We start from the raw sequence: 19,237 nt of genomic DNA, 5'->3' as shown, positions 1-19,237 counted from the left end.
CATTAAGCAGGCGGTCCTGCCGCAATAAGCACAGTGGTTCGAATGTATGCTGTCCATGCCACTCCGTGACGAGTAGTTGCGCGACATTATCTGCGGTGCTGTGCCAGGAAGGGAGAGCCATCGTGGTGTTTCGAGCTAGCCAAACTAGACATGCGCCCTCGTTGGGGCAAAATGAGGAGTGTACAGTGTTGCCACCGCACGAACAGTGGCAGTATCGTTCACACTGCTGCATCCATGTCATTACAGCAAGTCTCATGGTGAACTGACACAAAGAGCAATGACAGAGTGGCCAACCTCGGGCGAACCCGATGTCTGCCACTTTTGAGTTTTGAACAAGATTATATGGACCTGTTGTGGAACTCTCGGAACGCGTCGCCCTATTCAGGTGTTTTTTCCTCAACTTTTTCTTGGGAAGAAGCCCTTATTTTCTATAGTCTTTAAAGAATTTCGATCTCGAAAAAAGAGTAATTTTAACGACCCAGAAAAACTTCTTAATGAGAACGTTTGGCTGTAGCCAGTTACGAGAGTACTGAGCGGAGTTTTTTCAAACACTCCAAAAACCACTTGCAGCATCGTACACAGCGTTTCCAACTCTAGATACGCATCCTTTAATTTTTTTTTTTTTTTTTTTTTTTCCGAGCAAACGGGCAAATAGGAACTCTAAAAGTGTCCTCTCTGATTCGGTGGCACAGCCCGAAATGCACGCTGCGACACACTTTGTACCACGACAGAGGCACACTCCTGTCCTCCGGCGGTGCCTATCTTTCCCGGCGTCGTTTGATGAAGCACAGCTCGCTGTTGTTACGGATCCCGGCGTCTCGCAGCAGCGTCCTGTCCTGATTCAGGGGTTGACTTTCGAAGGACAGCCAGTAGGTTCTCCAAATGTACCTCCAGCTCACCACTCTCTTCACACCTTTTCTTGCCTGCAAAACACATTAAAAAAAAAAAAGCGGGAAGCTTGTGACATGGCAGTTTAACGAAGCCAGTTTCGACAGAGCAAACTAGCCCGGTTTTTTGGTTGGCACAAATAAACTGTGCGTCCTGGAAGGCTGGAACTTCGCACAAACGTAATGCTAGTGGTGACGATAGAATGCGAAAGTTGCGAGTTTGTGATGTCATCTGGATCACAAGATGAGGCAAAAGCTATGATTCCCTAAAAAGCCAATGTCGCTGAGCCATAGAACAAAGTTGTAAAGATTGATGAAAAGAAAACAAAAATGTCGATGAAAAAGAATAATACTGTTTTTTTTTTTGTTTTTTTTTGCTGACGAGTTTTTCTTTGTCCTACTGACAAGCTTTTCTTGGTTGCGCTGTCGTAGAAACAGATGGCAGCAACATCCATCAATAAAGTGCGGTGTCGACTAGTCGGCTTACATCTGTTGCCAAAGGAATACAGTGGCCCGTCTGCCATTTTCGAGAAACCGCTCGTAACTTGCGTCCGAAATTTCCGCTTCCTGCCTTCGACATTGGCTACTTTCCAGTGAAGAGTGACCAATCTGCGACGCGTAATTCATTAAAAAATTCGGTAAAAAAAAAAAAAAAAAATTTGAAGCCTTTTGATGTGTTTGAGCATGTCTTACAAGAGGCGTCAAACGCACCAGTGCCACGTGCAGCCTTGAAAGCAAATGCCTCATGCATTCACAGTCACTGGTTGTCGGTATAGTAGTAACAAAGTTGAGTTTTGCCAAGGCGCTTTAGGTAAAACCTTGGAAACGTTTTCTTGGGACACACTGTACACTGCACAACAACCTACGGTGCATCCCGGAAAAAAAACAGCCCGGTGACGGCAAGCCCTGAAACCTTGTCATCTGGTTTGGACCACAGGCACTATATTTTGAGCCGAAAACCGAGCAATTGTAATGCAAAATTAATTTTTGCAACAAAAAGAAAAAAAAAAGTGGTGGGGGACATTTTGTAAATATTTTTATTAGGAAAGAGCGCCGAGCCTTTGGTTTCACCACGGTGCCTAACCACGTCTCCGACTGGCGTGCTTAGCGTCCTATTCTACCCACGCGTCAAAAGTGGTCCCGAAGGGGCAACAAACAATGTCACAAAAGCCGGAGTGTCATGCTGTCGGAGGTCGCGACCCCAACAATTGGGCGCACAAGGCACGGAAAAAAACAAACAGTTCCGGTGCACCGGCCCATAGTTTTGCCACGCACAATCCCCCGAACCGACGGACGCACCATGCGGAGGGTGGCGTGCCTCTGCAGCGCTTTCTTGAGGTCGAGGACCGTGGCCTTCTGCTCGACCACGACCGTGTAGGGATCGCCGTCCGCCCTCAGCACCCTGAGCGACATGGCTTGGCCGTGCTCGAGCGCCAGGTACGACCTCAGCTCTTCCACGGTCACCTCCGGATGCAGGTTGCTCAGGAGAGGGTCGTTGCTGCGATGGCATGAAAGCCACGTAAGCTCAATTATAGTCGCGTCTCGTTAACATGAACCCCGTTAGTGTGGATACCCTGACATATGGACACAACTTTCGGAGACAAACTGGAAAAATACATGCATTTTTGTCTCGTTAATACTGACAACTCACATTATGGACGATTTTTAACGGGAACGGAGGTGTCCATGTTAACGAGACGTCACTGTACTCGATACGAAATGTTCACAAAAAACTCTTGTAGCCGTCGTGAATGTCGCTGATGGCTGCCATAAGTGCTCGATGGTCCGTGAGGTAAGTGGGTAAGTGCAGTGAAAGCTTCTTAAACCATCAAACATTACGTGTAGCAACTGGATGTTACCAAAATGCGATTTCACGTAACGCGAGTAATGTTTGCAGACGAGTCTTTCAAGCAGACGGCACGGAAGACTCTCCCTTCATCGTGTCGTTAGTGGCGGGATGCCGGGGCTTTCCTCTCTCTTTCCGCACTGCACGGCCGAAGGGAAAACTCCACATCCCTGGCCCCACGCCACGAGCGGAGAGAAAAGATTTTCCATAGGGGTGCAAACTCTAAATCTCTGCAAAGTGTTGCTCGTAAAACTGTTCCTTAAAAAAAGGAATTAAAACAATTAGATGTCTGTGTTTCGATGGCATAAAGTCGGTCTGCCTTCAAGGTGTTGTAACACTGGTGTATGCGGTGGATGAGATATTTTACCAGTGTAGTACAAGCACTAGCCTGGGGTCTTTGATGTGTATCGTGTGGTGGTAAAACACGACTGCATGCCGGTGCGATGCTCATCCAGATCGAAACGGGCAGGGGTGGGGATTGAATGCAAGACCCCTGGGTTCTGCGGCACAAGCTTTCACTTCGCACCCTCCGAGCTGCAGTGTGTTAAAGCGCTCGGCTGCTTATTGCCTTAAATATGCAAAGATTACTTCACGGTCTTTGTTTTGTCTCGATATTGACTCGCCATACCAACAAACGTTGCTAAACTAGTAATCCAAACAACAGGAGAAATGTTTTGAATTTGAATTTTAAATTTATAATTTTGATTTAGTTTTGAATTTTTTTTTCAGCTCCAACTTTTTACGGGCAACAACGAGAAAGTGACAGCAGCAGGCACGGCTTCGCTCTATGGACAGTAAAATTTTTTCCCATTTGATTTACGAGGTTTGATAATGTCAAATGAAGGCTCTGGAAACTTGCGCAGCAGCACGAAACAAATGCGTGGCATGCCGCCTTTTTTAGCCTGCCTGCTGGTTTTGCAAGCCCGCCAGTGACTTTGCAGCAGTGAAAGGCACGGTTGTTTGAATGTTGGTTCTGGCATCGTCGTCACCTGAAGATTTCGCGAAAACTATTCTGAATTTACAGCTACTAAATACCACACCGGAAAAAAAGGCAAGTGCCGGGTATCTAGAAAATGTAGTTAGTTTGGGTAACTAAAATAATTGCCAAGAGTACCCCCCCCCCCCCCCATAAAAAGAAAAGAAAAGCTACGGTAAAATATTGAGCATCCGCCAATTCCACAATGAGCGCCTCCCCCTCAATTTTGCAACATTCACAAATACACAAAGGAGATATCGTTACACATTGCTGACCTAAAAAGCGCCCATCCTGCAGTTTTACACGATTATCTCCCAATTTCGAGTTGGCCCTCGCTTAGGGTTTTACAATAAAAAGTTCACTAAGGAAAAAAAAAGCGTTGGAGGTGAATTTTAGCATATTTTTTCTCTCATCATTCCGATGCTAGCCAGTTCGTACGTCGACTGCTTACGCCGAAAACATTCAGTCTCTGCCCGTCGGTACTGTTCCACTAAACCTGGCGTATCGTGGGAAACAAAGACCTGGAATGCTCAGCTTGAGATTACATTCCACATAAGTTTGTGCAGACCAGTCTTTAAACTACATCATGTTATGGTCACGTCTCTACAAACATGTTATCCTTTACTTAGCAGGATTTACACCCTATCACAAAATTAATAAAGCTAGTTCCCGGCACTGCGTACCAGACATCTGAACAGTGTAGATTTTTTGGGGGGGATGGGGGGGGGGGGGGGGGGGGGGGGAGGCGGTCAAGAAAGGATGAATGTGGTCACGGACAAATGCTCATTGTTTTAGCAGCAAGGTATATATACAACACCTGATCAGTGCATGAATCTTTGCATCCGCGATGGCCATGGCATCGCGGAAAGACAACTCTTTCTCAGTCTTCTCCTCGAGGTCGGCGTGCTGAGGGACCTCGCTGGGGACATCCTCACGATCTTCTGCCATCTTGGCTCCTTTAGTTCGATGTGGGCTCTTGGAAGCCGAGTTTGGACCATTCTTCCTTGGCCATCAGCTGACTACAAGGAGAAGAAAATAAGGGAACAAAAAATATGTCTAATAAGTGTTTGAAAAGGGAAACTATACGCCAAGGAGCTGTGACTGTTGCCGTGTCCCCCAGGCAATTTTCTGATCGTTGAGGACACGGCGAGTTACAGTTTATGAACTTATGCATTGGCGTCAGTTTGGGAACCGCTGGTCTACGGTGTCTGATGTTATGACAGAGGGCGGCGTTTTTTTTAAAATGTCGTGCAGACAACAAGTAATTTCTTTATGTCATTTAATGATTTCAAGTTTCGCGTGTCTAAAGGACCTCTTGAAACTGGAAAAAGATTGCCGGAAACTCGAGGAGTTAAAGGGGCACTAAAGTGCGTTTTGATATCCTCGTTTTACAGCCATGACTCTACCAACGAGCACTGAGCATTCTAAAAATAAAAGAAAACGAAATTGCATTCATGAACAACCGATTTGCGTATTGAAAAAGTGATCAAAGATCCCGATACTTACTGTTGTTGCAGAACGACAAACGGTGCTACCAAACCTGGCTGATTATGGTCGATTGATGGAAGCCACTTGTCAGCCACTTGCGAGCGGTGGGTTCCCGCGTGGACAAACGGGACTGGTCGGCCGCTTGTCCACGTAGGGACCCACCGCTTGCGAGTAACTGACACACGCCACCCGTCGTTCGACCATATTCGGCAAGGTTCAGCAGTGCCATCTGTCGTTCTGCGCCAACAGTAAGTGTCGGGATCTTTGATCACTTTTTTATTTTCAATACGCAAATCGGCCGGGCATGAATGCAATTTCGGGTTTATTAAGATGCTTAGAGCTCGTAGACTAAGTTATGACCATAAAACGAGGGTCTTAAAACACACTTTAGTGTCCCTCTAAGCGATGACATGCCTGAAATAATGCAGCCAAGTGGTAAGACCAAGCGAGGTGCAAAAAGTGGATGCTGTTTTGGGTCCTGTTTTGCCAAGCAAGCAATCCTTTCTTTTTTTCCTTTGTTCTAGGCAGTAAGAAAGCGAGACGTGTACAAAATCAGTGCGCACTTGTCTTGAAAAGGTAAAGACATTATACGGACGCTAATCCAATTGAGGCATAAGGTCCAGGAAACATTAAATTTCCGAGCAAACTTAAAACTTGAAAGAAAACAGGCTCCAAACTTCACCGATACAAAAATGTGAAAATCATATATATAACCCACCTTGACAAAGTTCAAGGTTTTGGCACCGAAAATAAAAGGTTGCAGTACAACATCCCTAGGCGCCCAAACTTCTCACGTGCGAGTAAGCCGCATCCTGCCCGCCACAAGTGACCCTTTGCCTGATCCCGCTGTTTCGAAGCAAAAGCACTACAGCCAATGAGTCCAAGTACGAAATTCATTCATCACAATATAACCGCCGTTGCGGACATTAGCTGCGAGTCAAAAGTGAACAAATGACCTAGCTGCCGGCTAATCCAGCTCAGTTATGTCTTTGCTGCCAATTTTCGTAGATCCATCAGTTGACAGGCTCCGCGGAAGAATGTTGTTCGGAAACAGTCCTTCTCTCGTCCGCACGCAAGCAGGTAAGGGCGGACGGTGTTCCCAGCACCTCCAGCGGCACCGCCTCCCACGGGTGACGGAGAAAAACCTTTTTTTGTACAACACACTTGTTGCGCAAATCTTTGTTCAAATGCTATGTTCACCATAAAAACTGCAAAAGAATCAGTTTCCACTACAGGCAGTGTGCATCCAATGTTCCACCGGTTTTGTCGCTTCTGCCCATCCGTATGGGCCGATAGCGTAGCAAGGGCGACCGAGCGGACGCACCATGAACGGGTGTTAGGCGTGACCTTGATCTAGTAACGTTGCTTGCAGCATCATCCGTCTTGCGTTTGTCACGAGGTCAAAATGTCAAGTTTTGAGTGGTCAGCCGTGGTCTGTACCAGACCAGAACTGCTTCGTCAGAAGCTAGCCGACCGGGCAACAGAATCCTACTTGTTCGGCTACATTTATCCATGGATATACCCATCTGGGAACTGCTGACTTAACCTTTATTTCCAGACATACACGTGTCTGAGGGGCTGCGGCAATAGAAGACAAAAAGCCTTCCGACGAGGGCAGCGGCCCATTTTAACAGCAGGCAACAGTGTGAAGGACCAGTTTGAGCACAAAAAAATAATCGAATTGACATCAAAGCATCGTAATCACTATAATTAACATCAACGCCATCAAAAGTTTAAAATCAAAATCATTTACATTGACGTCATTGAAATCACGTTCACAAACATACAATGTCAGCGAAACCCCTTAATCTAAATTACTCCGCTTCTGCAGTGTCGAAATAAAAAAAATATACACAAAACTTACTTGTCCATGCGACACTTGAGGTAGTCCTGGGCCAAATGCCGACAGGATTCGGCGTCGTTGTCGTGCTCTTTCAGGCAGAGGAGGTACTTCAGGACGCCTTGCTTGCAGTCACCTTCATCACAAAAGAGGCCCTTTAAGCGTCACTGCATAGGTGCGGTGCCTGCAGCACGCCTCCGACTGATCTGTTTAGCATCCTATTCCTTCACGCATCGAAAATTGTCCCAAAGTGTCAACAAATGACGTCACAGTAGCCGGATTGCCATGCCGTCGGATGTCGCAATCCTGGTGGGTGGGCGTGCAAGTTCTAAAAACAAGAAACCATGTGGGAACATGAGTGTCACTGTCACCGTGGCGTCCCAAGACCTGGCTGTCGAAGCTTTCATTCACTGCTGAGTTAAAGAGTGACCTGCAGCAGAATAGTGCATCTGCCACATCTGCCACTGCTGCTGTGCGACTGCCCTGACTGCGGTCGGCCACAGCATGACGCTTTGACGACGTCATCCTGGCGAAAATCAAGGGACCACTTTTTGGGACGTGATAAACAGACCAGTCAGAGAAGTGTTCCAGGCACCATAGTATAGATAAGGGTCTCAAACTCATCTGAAGGTGGGGGCCACATATGCCCTACCCCCAAAAGGTCGAAGGCCAAGGAGGGAAAGAGGGGGGGTAGGGGGGTGTATAATTTGGTATCTTAGGAGAAACAAAAAAGGGCAATGGTGTTTCACATTGCAAAATAGCCGACACTCCCAGGGATACCCCAGATATTTTCTAGAGCTTTCTTTCTTGTAAGCTCGCCGTCTTTCCAGTGACATCTTTAGCCTTGATTTACATAGACATATACTGTAGGCCCAAACCCGATGTGATAACCAGATTTTAATTGTCAATGTGCTGGCAGTTTTCGATGGAACAAGAGCAATCACACTGTCATTGCCCTGTTGCACTATTCACAAGGGTAACCAGTCATGGAAACAAATATCTTTCAGTTATACGGAAGGTCTTCCTTCCTTAACAATTTCTATAGCACCCTAATAAGAAAAGAACTGTATTTTCGAGGTATCTTCTGTCGGCCAGAAGCCCAAGCTGATAGCTTTATCTTTGGCCAGGGGCTCCTGCTGAGCAAAGGTTCATGCAGCTGGTGTGCCTCTTTGAGCAAAGCTAGCGCTTATAGCCTATACTCTGTTCACCCTTAAAGGGGCACTAAAGTGCTTTTTGAGATCCTTGTTTTAAAGCGACAGCTTCAGGGTGCTCGTGTCGCAGAAAAGTTTTGCGTCGGCGTCAGTGTAGGTGGGACAAGAAAATTCTGATTAATCTATAACTGATTCACTTGCCTTAAAAAAAAATATTCAAATAATTCTAGGCGGGGTGGGATTGAACCCTCGACCCTTCGGTTGCAAGCCAGACACGCTATTGACTAGGCCATGCGGACATGCTTGGGAACGAGCGGGGATTTATATTTAGCTATCGCACTCAACTCTTAAAGGCGAAACTTAAGCGTTCCCTGTAATTTTATGGTCCTAACTCAATCTACGCGGTCTAAGCATCCTGAAAAACCCGAAATTACATTTATGCGCGGCCTATTTGCATATTAAAAAGTGATAGAAGTTCCCGACACTCGCCGATGGCCTGAACGACAGATGGCGCCACCGAACTTCGCTGAATATGGTTGAAAGACAGACGATGCTTGTCAGCCACTTGCGAGCGATGGGTTCTCGCATGAACGAGCAGTTGGCTGACAAGTGCCGTCCATCGCTTGACCATGTTCAGCAAGGTTCGGTAGTGCCATCTGTTCTGCACCAACGGTGTCAGGAATTTTTATAACTTTTTAATATGCAAATCGGCCTGGCATAAATGAGATTTCCGGGTTTTTAGAACGCTTAGAGGTTGTAAATTGAGTTATGACTAGAAAATGAGTATCTCACAAAGCACAGTGCCCCTTTGAGCTGAGACTGCAACCAGTGCCACAAGTATGCAAGCTCGAGGTCACTGCTTTGAAACGTTCTTCCACAGAACGAGCGCTCATGTTAGAACAGCACGTCTTATAGAGAGGACCACGGGCTAGCTCGCGCTTGTAGCTCTGGATGCAGTCTAGTGGTATTGTCGTTCCAAATTATTTAGGGTGAAAGGGTCGAGAAGCAAATATTTAGACGAAGCAATTCTCAGTCCAAAAGAAAACAAAATATTGCGAAATGTATGAACATGTTATACAAGAGATCTTTTTTGAGTGGAAAGGAATCGACAATATGAAGCTACCTATTACTTATGGCGCATGTAGCGCTCAAGGCATGGAAACGGGGGCTCACAGCCACAGGACGCTTGCGGGCCACGTCCCAGAATCGCCGGCTGCGTGTTGGAGACCCCAGGTGTAAACGGTATTCGCTAAAGCCAATAAATCCTTGGAAAGTAGTGCCAAAGTCTCTGTATGGTCGCCATTTCGATCCATGGAATTGGCACCTTTTCCTTGACGTCCTCAGCCTCGCTGAGCCGATGCGAATTCGCGGTAATGGGTATTCTTTGTAAAAACCTCCCTAGTAAACCGAGATTTGATTTTCCAGACGCTGGCGAAACAAGTGCACATCTTTTCACCACCACCACGAACACCTTTTTAAGGTGAAAAGTGTGGACAAGCTGAAGAACCCCCAACAATTCTTTAACGTCCAGATTTTATTTAGAGTGTTTGACTACGACCGGCTGCATTGCGACCGGTTTTTAAGCCGCTAAGTGATTGCTTACGAACTGCTGTACTGCTGCGCAGCCGGTCGAAAGCAGTCACAAGCGGTTGGTGCCTGGTTTATCGAAAAATGGTTCTGCTTGTGAAAAGTTTACGAAGAACAATATCATTGTAACAGATCTGTGGAGACAAGACAGACTGATGAGTTGATTGCACGTGCAGTGCTGAAGGCGCTTATATTTGCGAGGAATGCTTTCAGTACGACGATGCATCGTCGCAACCTTGGCACGGATGGTTCGAACGACCCTTGCGAGGCTTGGAAGATTTCAACGGACGGAAAGGACGACTCCCATGGGAACAGATACTGTTCAGACAATCGTCTTGCAAGGCTTTAGTCGTCTGTATGTTAGTATCCGTTTGTGTCCTGCGAGCAGGCAGGGAAGGCAATAGCACACTGCTTTCCCAGGATACAGCGACTTTGGTATTCACCAGGCGCCATTTTTGGGCGCGGTGCTCCCAGCGCACGCTCAGAAAAAGCCCGGAATAACTGTACAGTCTCCGTGGTGTGGAAGGCCTTTGCGAGAGCGTTCTGGAAGTTTGTCTTGAGCAGCGATTTTCCTACACATCCCCTGGGGGGAGGGGAGAAGGGGGGGGGGGGGGTTGTACACACCCCCTTGTTTTTCTTAAGACACCCCCTTATATCGCAACTACTCCTCTGTTCTCAATGCCCTGCCCCGCCCCGCCCCCGCCCGCCCGCCCCCCCCTCCCCTACCTCCCTCCCCAAACCCCCCCCAAAATTTAGACACCCCCCTACCTTCAATTCCTGGGGAAACCCCTGGTCCCGAGTTCGTACCCAGCTGCAACAAACTCCGCTATGGACCGTACCACAAAGTTTCCGGAACCTTTCTACATAACTGAGATCGTAGTTTTTGGCAGGGGCAACTATAATGAAAACGTCACTACTTACACCGAGCACAACTGCAATCTAAGCTTACCAGAATAATAAGCTCTCGCACTCAAATTTCCTAAATAGATGCTTTCAAGATAATGTGAGGGCCGGTGGTAGGCCCCAGGAAGAAAGGACAAGTTTAAAGATTAAGATAACTGTTTATTACGGGAGAAGGAAGGTATGTCAGAGTCAGTGGGACGGGCGGAAGCAACTGGAAGAGAAGAACGCAGGCTTGGAGAATCTTGAGGCGAAGTGGCGATGGCTTCGGGGCAGGGGCGAGGGCGAGGCTAGTTTATGAGGTGAGGGGTAAGGTTACAGCTGCGGCGAAGAAGTCGGCTGCCGGGGTTTGCGAGCAGAGTCGACTTGGCTGGTGTTTACATTTGGGCGATGGGTAGAACTGAGGGCGAGAAGAATGGGCGGTGGTTTGAACGGCGAGGGCTCGTTGGCTCTAGAGAACTCGGGTTGCGGGGAGCAATTTGGAAGGAAAGAACGGAGCGGGGGCGGCAGAGGGGATGGAAGAATAACAGATGGCTACGGTTAACATATGCTCACATCCCACCCCGCTTCTATAGGCCACGTCCGCGTGGCTATGAATATAAAACAAATGGCTAAGCGAAAGGCGCAGCTATTCTAGGGGTACTTATATAGAAACGTGGCTATAAGGCTATAAAACTAATGGCAAGCGAAATGGCGAAACTACTCTGTGGATACATCAAAATCTTGAAGGCGCAAGGGCAGAATGCGTGTTCGGCGGGGTCGGCGGAATGTGGGGCGCGGTGACTCAGCGGCGGGTGTTTCGCAGCTTGATGAATGGTCTTGTAAGTTGCTGATGCTCGGGCAAGGCGCGAGTGTTGGGAGTTCTGGCTCCTGTTGTGTCGGGTCGGGAAGGGGGGTTGGCGATGGCGCTGATACATCACCGACATGGGGGTCTGTGAGAGTTGGGTCTACTTATGGTGGCGAATATTTCTTCACCTGTGAGCAGTGAACCGTGCGTTCGTTGGCGGAATTTGTGTTACCGAAGGCGGGCAGTTGTCGAACGCGGAATGTCACAGGCGTGGGCTTCCCAACGATTTCGTAGAGGCCCTTAAACCGGGGGGACAGCTTTTCCATTCCGTCGGGCACGGGTTGCTGGCGGCGAATCCATACGATGTCTCCGGGCTCAAAGTCTCTACCATCCCTGTGAGAACGATCGTAGATAGCTTTACGTGAAAGTTGGGCGTCTTCACTCCGCTGAAGTGCGTCTGTTCGGTCGGCGCATAATCTGAGCAAGCGCTCGTGCATGGTTTCCGTGTTTTTGGGCTGATGCTTTTGATGAGGCATTTTCGGGACGTAGCCGTGGAGCAAGGCGAAGGGTGAAAATTGTGAAGATGCGTTGTGGGTTGTGTTGACGGCGAAGGCTGCTTCCTCAAGGCGTGTATCCCAAGTCTGGGGATCCGACTTGCAGAGCTTCCGAAGTACGGCCACGAGCGTGCCGTTGCTACGCTCAACCAAGCCGTTACTGGCTGCGCGGTAAGCCACGGAATGGTGAATGGTGATGCCATGGAGTCGCATGAAGCGTAGAAACTCGTGCGACTCGAATGCGCGTCCGTGGTCTGTGAGGCAGTGGTCGGGCGCTCCGTAGCGGTAGAACACCCGGAGGAGGTGAGCGATGACCTCCTTCGTAGATGTGGAAGTGACTGCTGCTGGAACCACAAATCGTGATGCAAAGTCGATCAGGTTGAGCAGGTAACGATGGCTACCGGTGTCTGGCATGGTGACATGGTCCATGGCGATAATCTTGAACGGGGTCTAGGTGGTTGGCATGATGGCCATCTTCCCCACCGATTTCGTTGTGGGTCGATTGCACGCCTGGCAGGTCTGGCACGCATTTACGTATTTGGCCGTCGTGCTCGGCATTCGGGGCCACCAATAGCGCTCAGCGAGTTTGGCCAGTGTTCTAGTGTAATCCATGTGGCCGCTGCTGTCGTGCATCAGCTCGAGTGCCTGGTGTCGCATTTTGGCGGGAAGTACGATGACTGACATCTGGGGTGACGTGCTGTAGTAGAGTACGTTGTCAATCACGAAAAAGTCTGGTAGAGAGGCTGGGTCGTCTCTAAGTCTTTGCCGTATGTCGCGGCATTCGGCGTCTTCCTGTTGAAGCTGGGCCAGGTGGTCAGACGTTTGGACAGTGGCGCAGGCGAGGCGAGACAACATGTCGGCTACAACGTTCTGTTTCCCCGGACGGTGATGGACCGTGAAGTCAAATTCCAGCAAGTCCATCAACATGTGCGTGAATCTCCGGGATGGCTTCATGGACGTAGTTAGGCACGTGACGGTCCAATTGTCTGTGATGAGTGAGAACTTGATGGAGAGAAGGTATGGGCGGAATTTTTGCGTGAGCGCCCAGTGAACAGCAATACATTCCCAGACGTTGCTGTGGAGCTTGTGTTCTGCTGTGGTCAACGACCAACTGGCGTATTCGATTACAGTTTCCTTGCCGTCTTGTTGCTGAGACAGTACAGCGCCGATTGCAGTGCCGGAGGCGTCAGTGGCGACAGTCGTAGGGGCACTGGGATTAAAATGACCCAGTACAGGCGCCGACGTCAAGGCAGTTTTTAGGGCTTGAAAGGCAGTGTCGCACTCTGGTGTCCACTCGAAGTTGCCCGTGCGAATGATGTTGTGAAGCGGAGCAGCGATGTGCGAGAACCCGGGGATGAAGCGTCGGTAGAAGTTGGCAGCTTGAACCCATGAGAGCAGGGACTTCGCGTTTCGCGGAGTCGGGATTTTCAGAAAAGCGTCCACCTTCTCTGGGTTCGGCAGTTTTCCAGACTTGGAGAGAATGAAACCCAGGAACTTGATGGATTCCATTCCAAAATGGCATTTTTCTGCCGACAGCTTGAGACCGCTGCGTTGGAGAAGCGTCAAGACTTCGTCAAGAAGGTCAAAAAACTCGGTCATGTTAGTGGCGAAGAGCAGCACATCGTCGAGGTAGACGCGAACACCGCATTTGAGGTGGCGTGGTCGGAGTTCTTGGAAGACGGTGTTCATGGCTTTCTGGAATGTGGCGGGCGCATTTTTGAGGCCGAAGGGCATGCGTGTCCACTTGTAGGTGCCCTGATGAGTGATAAAGGCGGTTTTGTCTTGATCCTGAGGTCTTAGCAGAATTTGCCAATAGGCAAACTTCAGGTCTAGCGATGCGAAAAGGCTACAACCACCGATGTCTTCCATGATGTCGTCGGCGCGGAGAAGGGATTGTGCGACGTTTACAGTCATTTTGTTCAACGGAATATAGTTGACGCAAAGGCGCCTTTTGGTCTGTTGGCTGACGACAACAACTGGAAAAGCCCAGGGTCCAGACGACGGGAGGATAATTCCCTTCTGCAAAAGGTCTTCTGTTTGACGTTCTAGAAATCGGCGATCGTCAAAGGAGTACCTGTATGGCTGGCGGCTGTATGGGGTGGCTCCAGGAACCAGGTCGATGCTGTGTTCCGTCCCCATGTAAAGGCCGAGGTCTTGCTCGTCTGTGGCGAAGAGAGGCACGTGGCTGTTCAAGATGGCTTGAATTTTGTTTCGGTCAGTTTCGTCGAGGCTGGGCCCAATCAATGGGACGAACGACGAGGGCAGAGCTGACGAGGGCGTGGCAGAGGCAGGCGTAGGTTGCTCATGAGGCTCGACGAGCTGGCGGGTGGCGGTGGCGCAAAGGGTCGCGACGTGCGAAGCCTGACTGGGCGCGCTGAGTGGCGGGGGCGTGGTGGCGGGAACTTCCAGCGTTGTCCAGAGAGGCTTTTGGTCCTCTAGGATAGGTTCCAATTGGAGCCCAGTTGGCGTTGTCGGAGCAGCGTGCCACCTTCGAATGGCAGTCTCCTGCAGGAGCACGGCGTTCGCCATCCGAGGCAGGGTCTTCTCAACACATGGCACGACGAGTTTTCGGTGCGGCTGGTGAATTTCGGGGAGTCTTGGTGGCTTGACGTGAAGCTCGGCGCGAGCAGCGCAAAGCCAGTCGTCTCCGAGAATCAATGGAAGGGGGTTGTTTTCAAGCACGGCGGCTTCGACAACTCCAGAGATGTCGTCGACGGAGATGCGAAGACAAGCAGATCCGATGGGCGTGATCGTACCACCCCCGACGACGATGAGGGGAGCTGCTGTCCACGGGAGGAGCTGTAAGCCGCTGACATGCTTCGCGGAGATGAGGGTTATGCTCGATCCGCTATCGGGAAATGCATCAAGATGTCCTATACCACGGACGTCGGCGGTGACCATGGCACATGCAATTTTCGAACCACTTAGTTCAGAGTCTCCAGATTTGCACGTGAATGTTCTGTCGGAGCGAGGCGATGGAGCCGGCGGCGGCGGCGGCGGTCGGGATTGTTGGAATTCGGGACACTTGGCAGAAAGATGACCCTTGTTCCGGCAGCGAAAACACACTGCGTCACGTATGTCCTGGCCAGATCGATAGGCGGGAGCGTTGTATCGCTGGGCAATCGCGTCATAACGCGCTTCGCGTTCAGCAGGCGGAAGGTGTGAAATTCTGCGTGGGAAGCGGTCGGACGACGACGGTTGGAAGTCGCGAGGCGATGAAGTGCCTTTTGAAGTTCCGGGCATTTGTGCGGAAGGTGGTCGTGAGTCGGAATTGCGATTTCCGTCGCGTGTGAACGGGTCACGCGTCCGGCGAACATGTAGCGACGCGTTGTCCAGTTGTGTGACAATCGCTATGAAGGCGTCAACACTTGGAGGGCACTGGGCAGCAATAGCATTGGTGACTTGCCTGTCTGCGATGCCCTGGATGATATATTCGATCCGCTGTTGGTCAGTGAGCAGCACGGGGCATCGGGCGAGAAGTCGCAATTTGGCGAAGGTGTATTGATGAAGCGTCTCAGTTGGAGTTTGGAGGCGCTCCATGACACGTCGTTGCCACTCGATAAGGGTGAGTTGGTCGCTGAACTGCTGGAGGAGGGCTGCCTTCCAGTCAGTCCATGAGGCATGGGCGTGGCCGGCTGCGAGGTGCCAGTTCTTTGCGGTACCTCGAAGCTTACTGATGGCGATCGCTCGAAGGGTCGAATCGGTCCAGGCGGCGAGCTGTTTCGTCTTCTCTAGTTCTTCCAGCCAGAGCTTGGTGGAGGTAGTTTTCGAGTCCTCAAATGTTGAAATGGAGGAGCTCAGATCTGGAAGTGTCGCAACCTGTACTGGACGGCTGTGCATCTCGGCCAAAAGCTGGGTGTTTTGCTGCAGGCACGATGCCAGGAGTTGCATTACGTCGGGCGTGGACACGGGCGTGACGGTAGGCTGTGCCGTGTCGCCATTCTCGGTGCCGGGAGGCAACACTTGAGGCGCGGGGATTTGGGGCTGAGGCGCTTGTTGCTTTTGGTCTCGAAGAAAAGAAGACAGGCGGGCGACCAGGTCATCTTTGGATCCCGAGGAATCCAGTCCTCTGGCATCCAGTTCGGCGCGGAGGAAATTGGCGGTGAAGGCGTGAAGGGCGACTGGAGTTGCTTGGTCCCACTGGATCATGGCGAGGGCGTAGGCGATGGCGGGTAAGATGGCGAAGTAGGCTTACCGAAGGTCTAGAAGTATTCCATTGTTCAGGAGGCGAAGGCGATGAAGATCGAAAATTGAGGTTCGAAGGGTCGACTGCGCCAGATGTGAGGGCCGGTGGTAGGCCCCAGGAAGAAAGGACAAGTTTAAAGATTAAGATAGCTGTTTATTACGGGAGAAGGAAGGTATGTCAGAGTCAGTGGGACGGGCGGAAGCAACTGGAAGAGAAGAACGCAGGCTTGGAGAATCTTGAGGCGAAGTGGCGATGGCTTCGGGGCAGGGGCGAGGGCGAGGCTAGTTTATGAGGTGAGGGGTAAGGTTACAGCTGCGGCGAAGAAGTCGGCTGCCGGGGTTTGCGAGCAGAGTCGACTTGGCTGGTGTTTACATTTGGGCGATGGGTAGAACTGAGGGCGAGAAGAATGGGCGGTGGTTTGAACGGCGAGGGCTCGTTGGCTCTAGAGAACTCGGGTTGCGGGGAGAAATTTGGAAGGAAAGAACGGAGCGGGGGCGGCAGAGGGGATGGAAGAATAACAGATGGCTACGGTTAACATATGCTCACAATAATAATAATAATAATAGTATTAATATAATAATAAAATTACTAATAGACGTTTCGACAAGGTACTGAACACGACTGGGAAGACCGATGCATGCTCATACGACGCTGCAGTGTCACGCTACGACAACCTTTTTGATTGATTTTTTTTTTTTTAGTGGTTTAGATTTTAATGTTTTCATTCACGAACTGTGGCCACCGTAGGTACCGAGTCTTAAAATTGCCTTTATTTTGCAGGCACTTGTTGCGCTGCCTAGTCTGAAAGCAGGGAACACATACCTGCGTGATCGAGGGGAAAGCTTCCTTTGTCCGGTGGCTTTGGTGAGAAGGTTTTTTGCCCAAATGTCATTGACGACATGGCGAGCACATTACAGCGGACGCACAAGGTTTCCTATTGACTTAGATTTAGGGATTTAGGTTTGCGAGAAAATCCACGAAACACGGACAACACCGGAACCACACGCGGGCAAACCTTTTCCCACTGCCTTTTCCAGTGTTCCATGAATGGATCGTTTGGGTTGGTTTCGGATGGCTACTTGGCGGTAGCTTGCGCCATCTGTCATAGAAGTATCACAACAATTTACTTTCCAGTAACTCTCTCCCCTTTACAACAAAATAACCCAGCTAAAAAAAAAAAAAAAAAAAAAATTAACGTTTTACGTTTCGACAAGATGCGGCTGGGGCGTACACCTATCTTTCAAACATATTGAATAACAAGCTTGCCCGAATTAACTCTACTACACAAATCCATAATTTTCTTAGGGATAGACGGACATGATAATAACATTTAATATCAATGTAAAAAAAAAAAATGTTTTGGGCATTTACGACGTTAAAGTGAAAATATCGTAAGGGTGCAGGCGAGTTGGAAAGGTCGGAAACATCAAAACGTAGAAGCATAGAGATCATACATAGTAGAAGAGGCAGAAAATAGACTGGATGACGTCTCGAAAATGATGTTTAAAGGGCAACTCCGCTTCTTTTCCAGTAGTGCAAAACTATACAGTTCTCTTTGTTATCATCTACCAAACTCCCATGGCAAATATTACGACGAAATTCCGCCTAGAAGTTCATTAAAATCGCTGTCAAAGTTTGACAAGCACGAATCCGCTGGTTTTGGTTGAGACGTGCGGGCCAGACAACACTGCCCGGCTGCATTTCCGCTTCCTCCAAATTCCTTCTCCCGGCACGTCCGCGACGTCATCAAACATGTACAGCTTCTTTTTTTTTTTTTTTTCAATTTTTTTTTTTTTTTTCCGGGGAGAGCACGGGTGGCGCCAGCGCCGTGAAAGACGTGAGTGACGCGCTCGGCCGGCCCGGCGCTCGACTATTGATACTACTGATAAGCCGATCGCCTCGTTGAGCGCGGCTTGTGTTACATCGCATACTTTTGAACACCAAGTAAAAGGAGGAGAGGGAAGCTGCTTTCGTAAGAATTTTGAGTGACAGGTTAATCTTCTATAATCTTCTGGGAGGAGAATAGCGACGCCTGTGCTAATTCAGGAGGCACAAAGGAGGATCCTGATAAGGGCAGCATCCCCCCTGGGCCGACCCTCGCGGAAGGGCCGAGCGTGGATTAGGGCCGAGCGAGCCGGAACTGCCGAGTGCGGGGGCTAGGCCGACCACTGCGAAAGGGCCGGGAGGGGTGTCGAGGCCGAAAGAGGGGGGAAGGCCGGGCACGGCGGCAAGGCTAAGGGAAGCGTAAGGGCCGATAACGGGGGTGGGGATTAGAGCGATCAGTGCACGCGTGGCTCCTTCGTCGACGCGGGAATTCGTTGGAAAGAAAACCGATAGATGGCGCGCCCTGGTTTCGCTCCTTTCTGTTTGGAGATCTGTTTGGTTTGACGAGTCTGGCGTGGAGCACGGTGGAGGAAAAATGTGTTTCTTCCACCGCGGCCTAAAAACCTTTCTTTTTTTAACACACATTTTGAGCGAGCGAGCGAGCGATTGTCACAGCAGAGTGAAGTCTGGAAAAGCGAAACAACGTAATCCCGCTGCATGAGCTCTCGTGCATCCAGATCCTCTTGCAGTGCTATGAACTCGTGCTCTAGCTTTCGCTATAATACACGGGGCTCCTAAATTGTCTCAACATCTTTGTCTTCTATGTGCTTGTCCAAAAGGGCACGGGCACAAGCCCTGTTTGCATAGAAGCCTCTTGGCTCCCCTCTAGGCTGACTGGCGCAGTGTCTTCACGCGGCGAGGTCAGGAGCTTCATTTCGTCACGTACTACTACTTCCGACTTTATGAGCCCTCACAGTGAAAGGCAAGAGGCAGAACCTCAGTTTTTTCTGCACCCCAGCCAACAGAAGAAAAATAAACTTACCATGATCCCAAGGATAAATTCGGAGTATACTTGATGTGTGGTGTCTGAGGTGGGCAAAAAAAAGAAAAAAAAAAAAGAAAAATATTCCTACGAGGGAAACTAAGCCTATCGCACATATTACACATTCTGTGCACTCCGAATCATCTGTGCGACCGATCTAGGTAATTTG

General features: G+C 49.7%; 1 protein-coding gene across 2 annotated transcripts; it reads right to left on the bottom strand.

The window, feature by feature from the left end:
• Positions 1-624: 624 nt before the first annotated feature.
• On the bottom strand, positions 625-17,242 carry LOC8027716 (U11/U12 small nuclear ribonucleoprotein 25 kDa protein). 2 transcript variants are annotated; one of them, XM_029975029.3, is made up of 6 exons: positions 17,025-17,101; positions 9,312-9,401; positions 7,062-7,173; positions 4,527-4,728; positions 2,187-2,385; positions 625-923 (listed from the first exon to the last, which is right to left on the bottom strand). In XM_029975029.3, the coding sequence occupies exons 4-6, from the start codon at positions 4,655-4,657 to the stop codon at positions 759-761; spliced, it is 495 nt and encodes a 164-aa protein (XP_029830889.2). In that variant the 5' UTR covers positions 4,658-4,728; positions 7,062-7,173; positions 9,312-9,401; positions 17,025-17,101; the 3' UTR covers positions 625-758. The 2 variants fall into 2 exon arrangements, with proteins under 2 accessions (XP_029830889.2, XP_029830888.2); XM_029975028.4 differs by lacking the exon at positions 9,312-9,401 and having other exon boundaries at positions 17,025-17,242.
• Between the last annotated feature and the right edge of the window lie 1,995 nt (positions 17,243-19,237).

This window comes from Ixodes scapularis, unplaced genomic scaffold, assembly GCF_016920785.2.
Source record: "Ixodes scapularis isolate PalLabHiFi unplaced genomic scaffold, ASM1692078v2 PGA_scaffold4__175_contigs__length_147842914, whole genome shotgun sequence".
NCBI lineage: Eukaryota > Metazoa > Arthropoda > Arachnida > Ixodida > Ixodidae > Ixodes > Ixodes scapularis.
The sequence above is the reverse complement of the archived record's forward strand: the minus strand, read 5'-3'. Positions and strand labels throughout refer to the sequence as shown.

What these genes read in the sequence shown, in the direction of transcription:
- LOC8027716 (XM_029975028.4), bottom strand. Translation starts at nt 4,657, where the DNA reads ATGGCAGAAGATCGTGAGGATGTCCCCAGCGAGGTCCCTCAGCACGCC. An exon ending in AAGATTCATGCACTGATCAG is followed by an intron (nt 2,386 to 4,526) that starts GTGTTGTATATA and finishes ATGCCATCGCAG; the next exon opens with CAACGACCCTCTCCTGAGCA. An exon ending in GGCACGCCACCCTCCGCATG is followed by an intron (nt 924 to 2,186) that starts GTGCGTCCGTCG and finishes TGTGTTTTGCAG; the next exon opens with GCAAGAAAAGGTGTGAAGAG.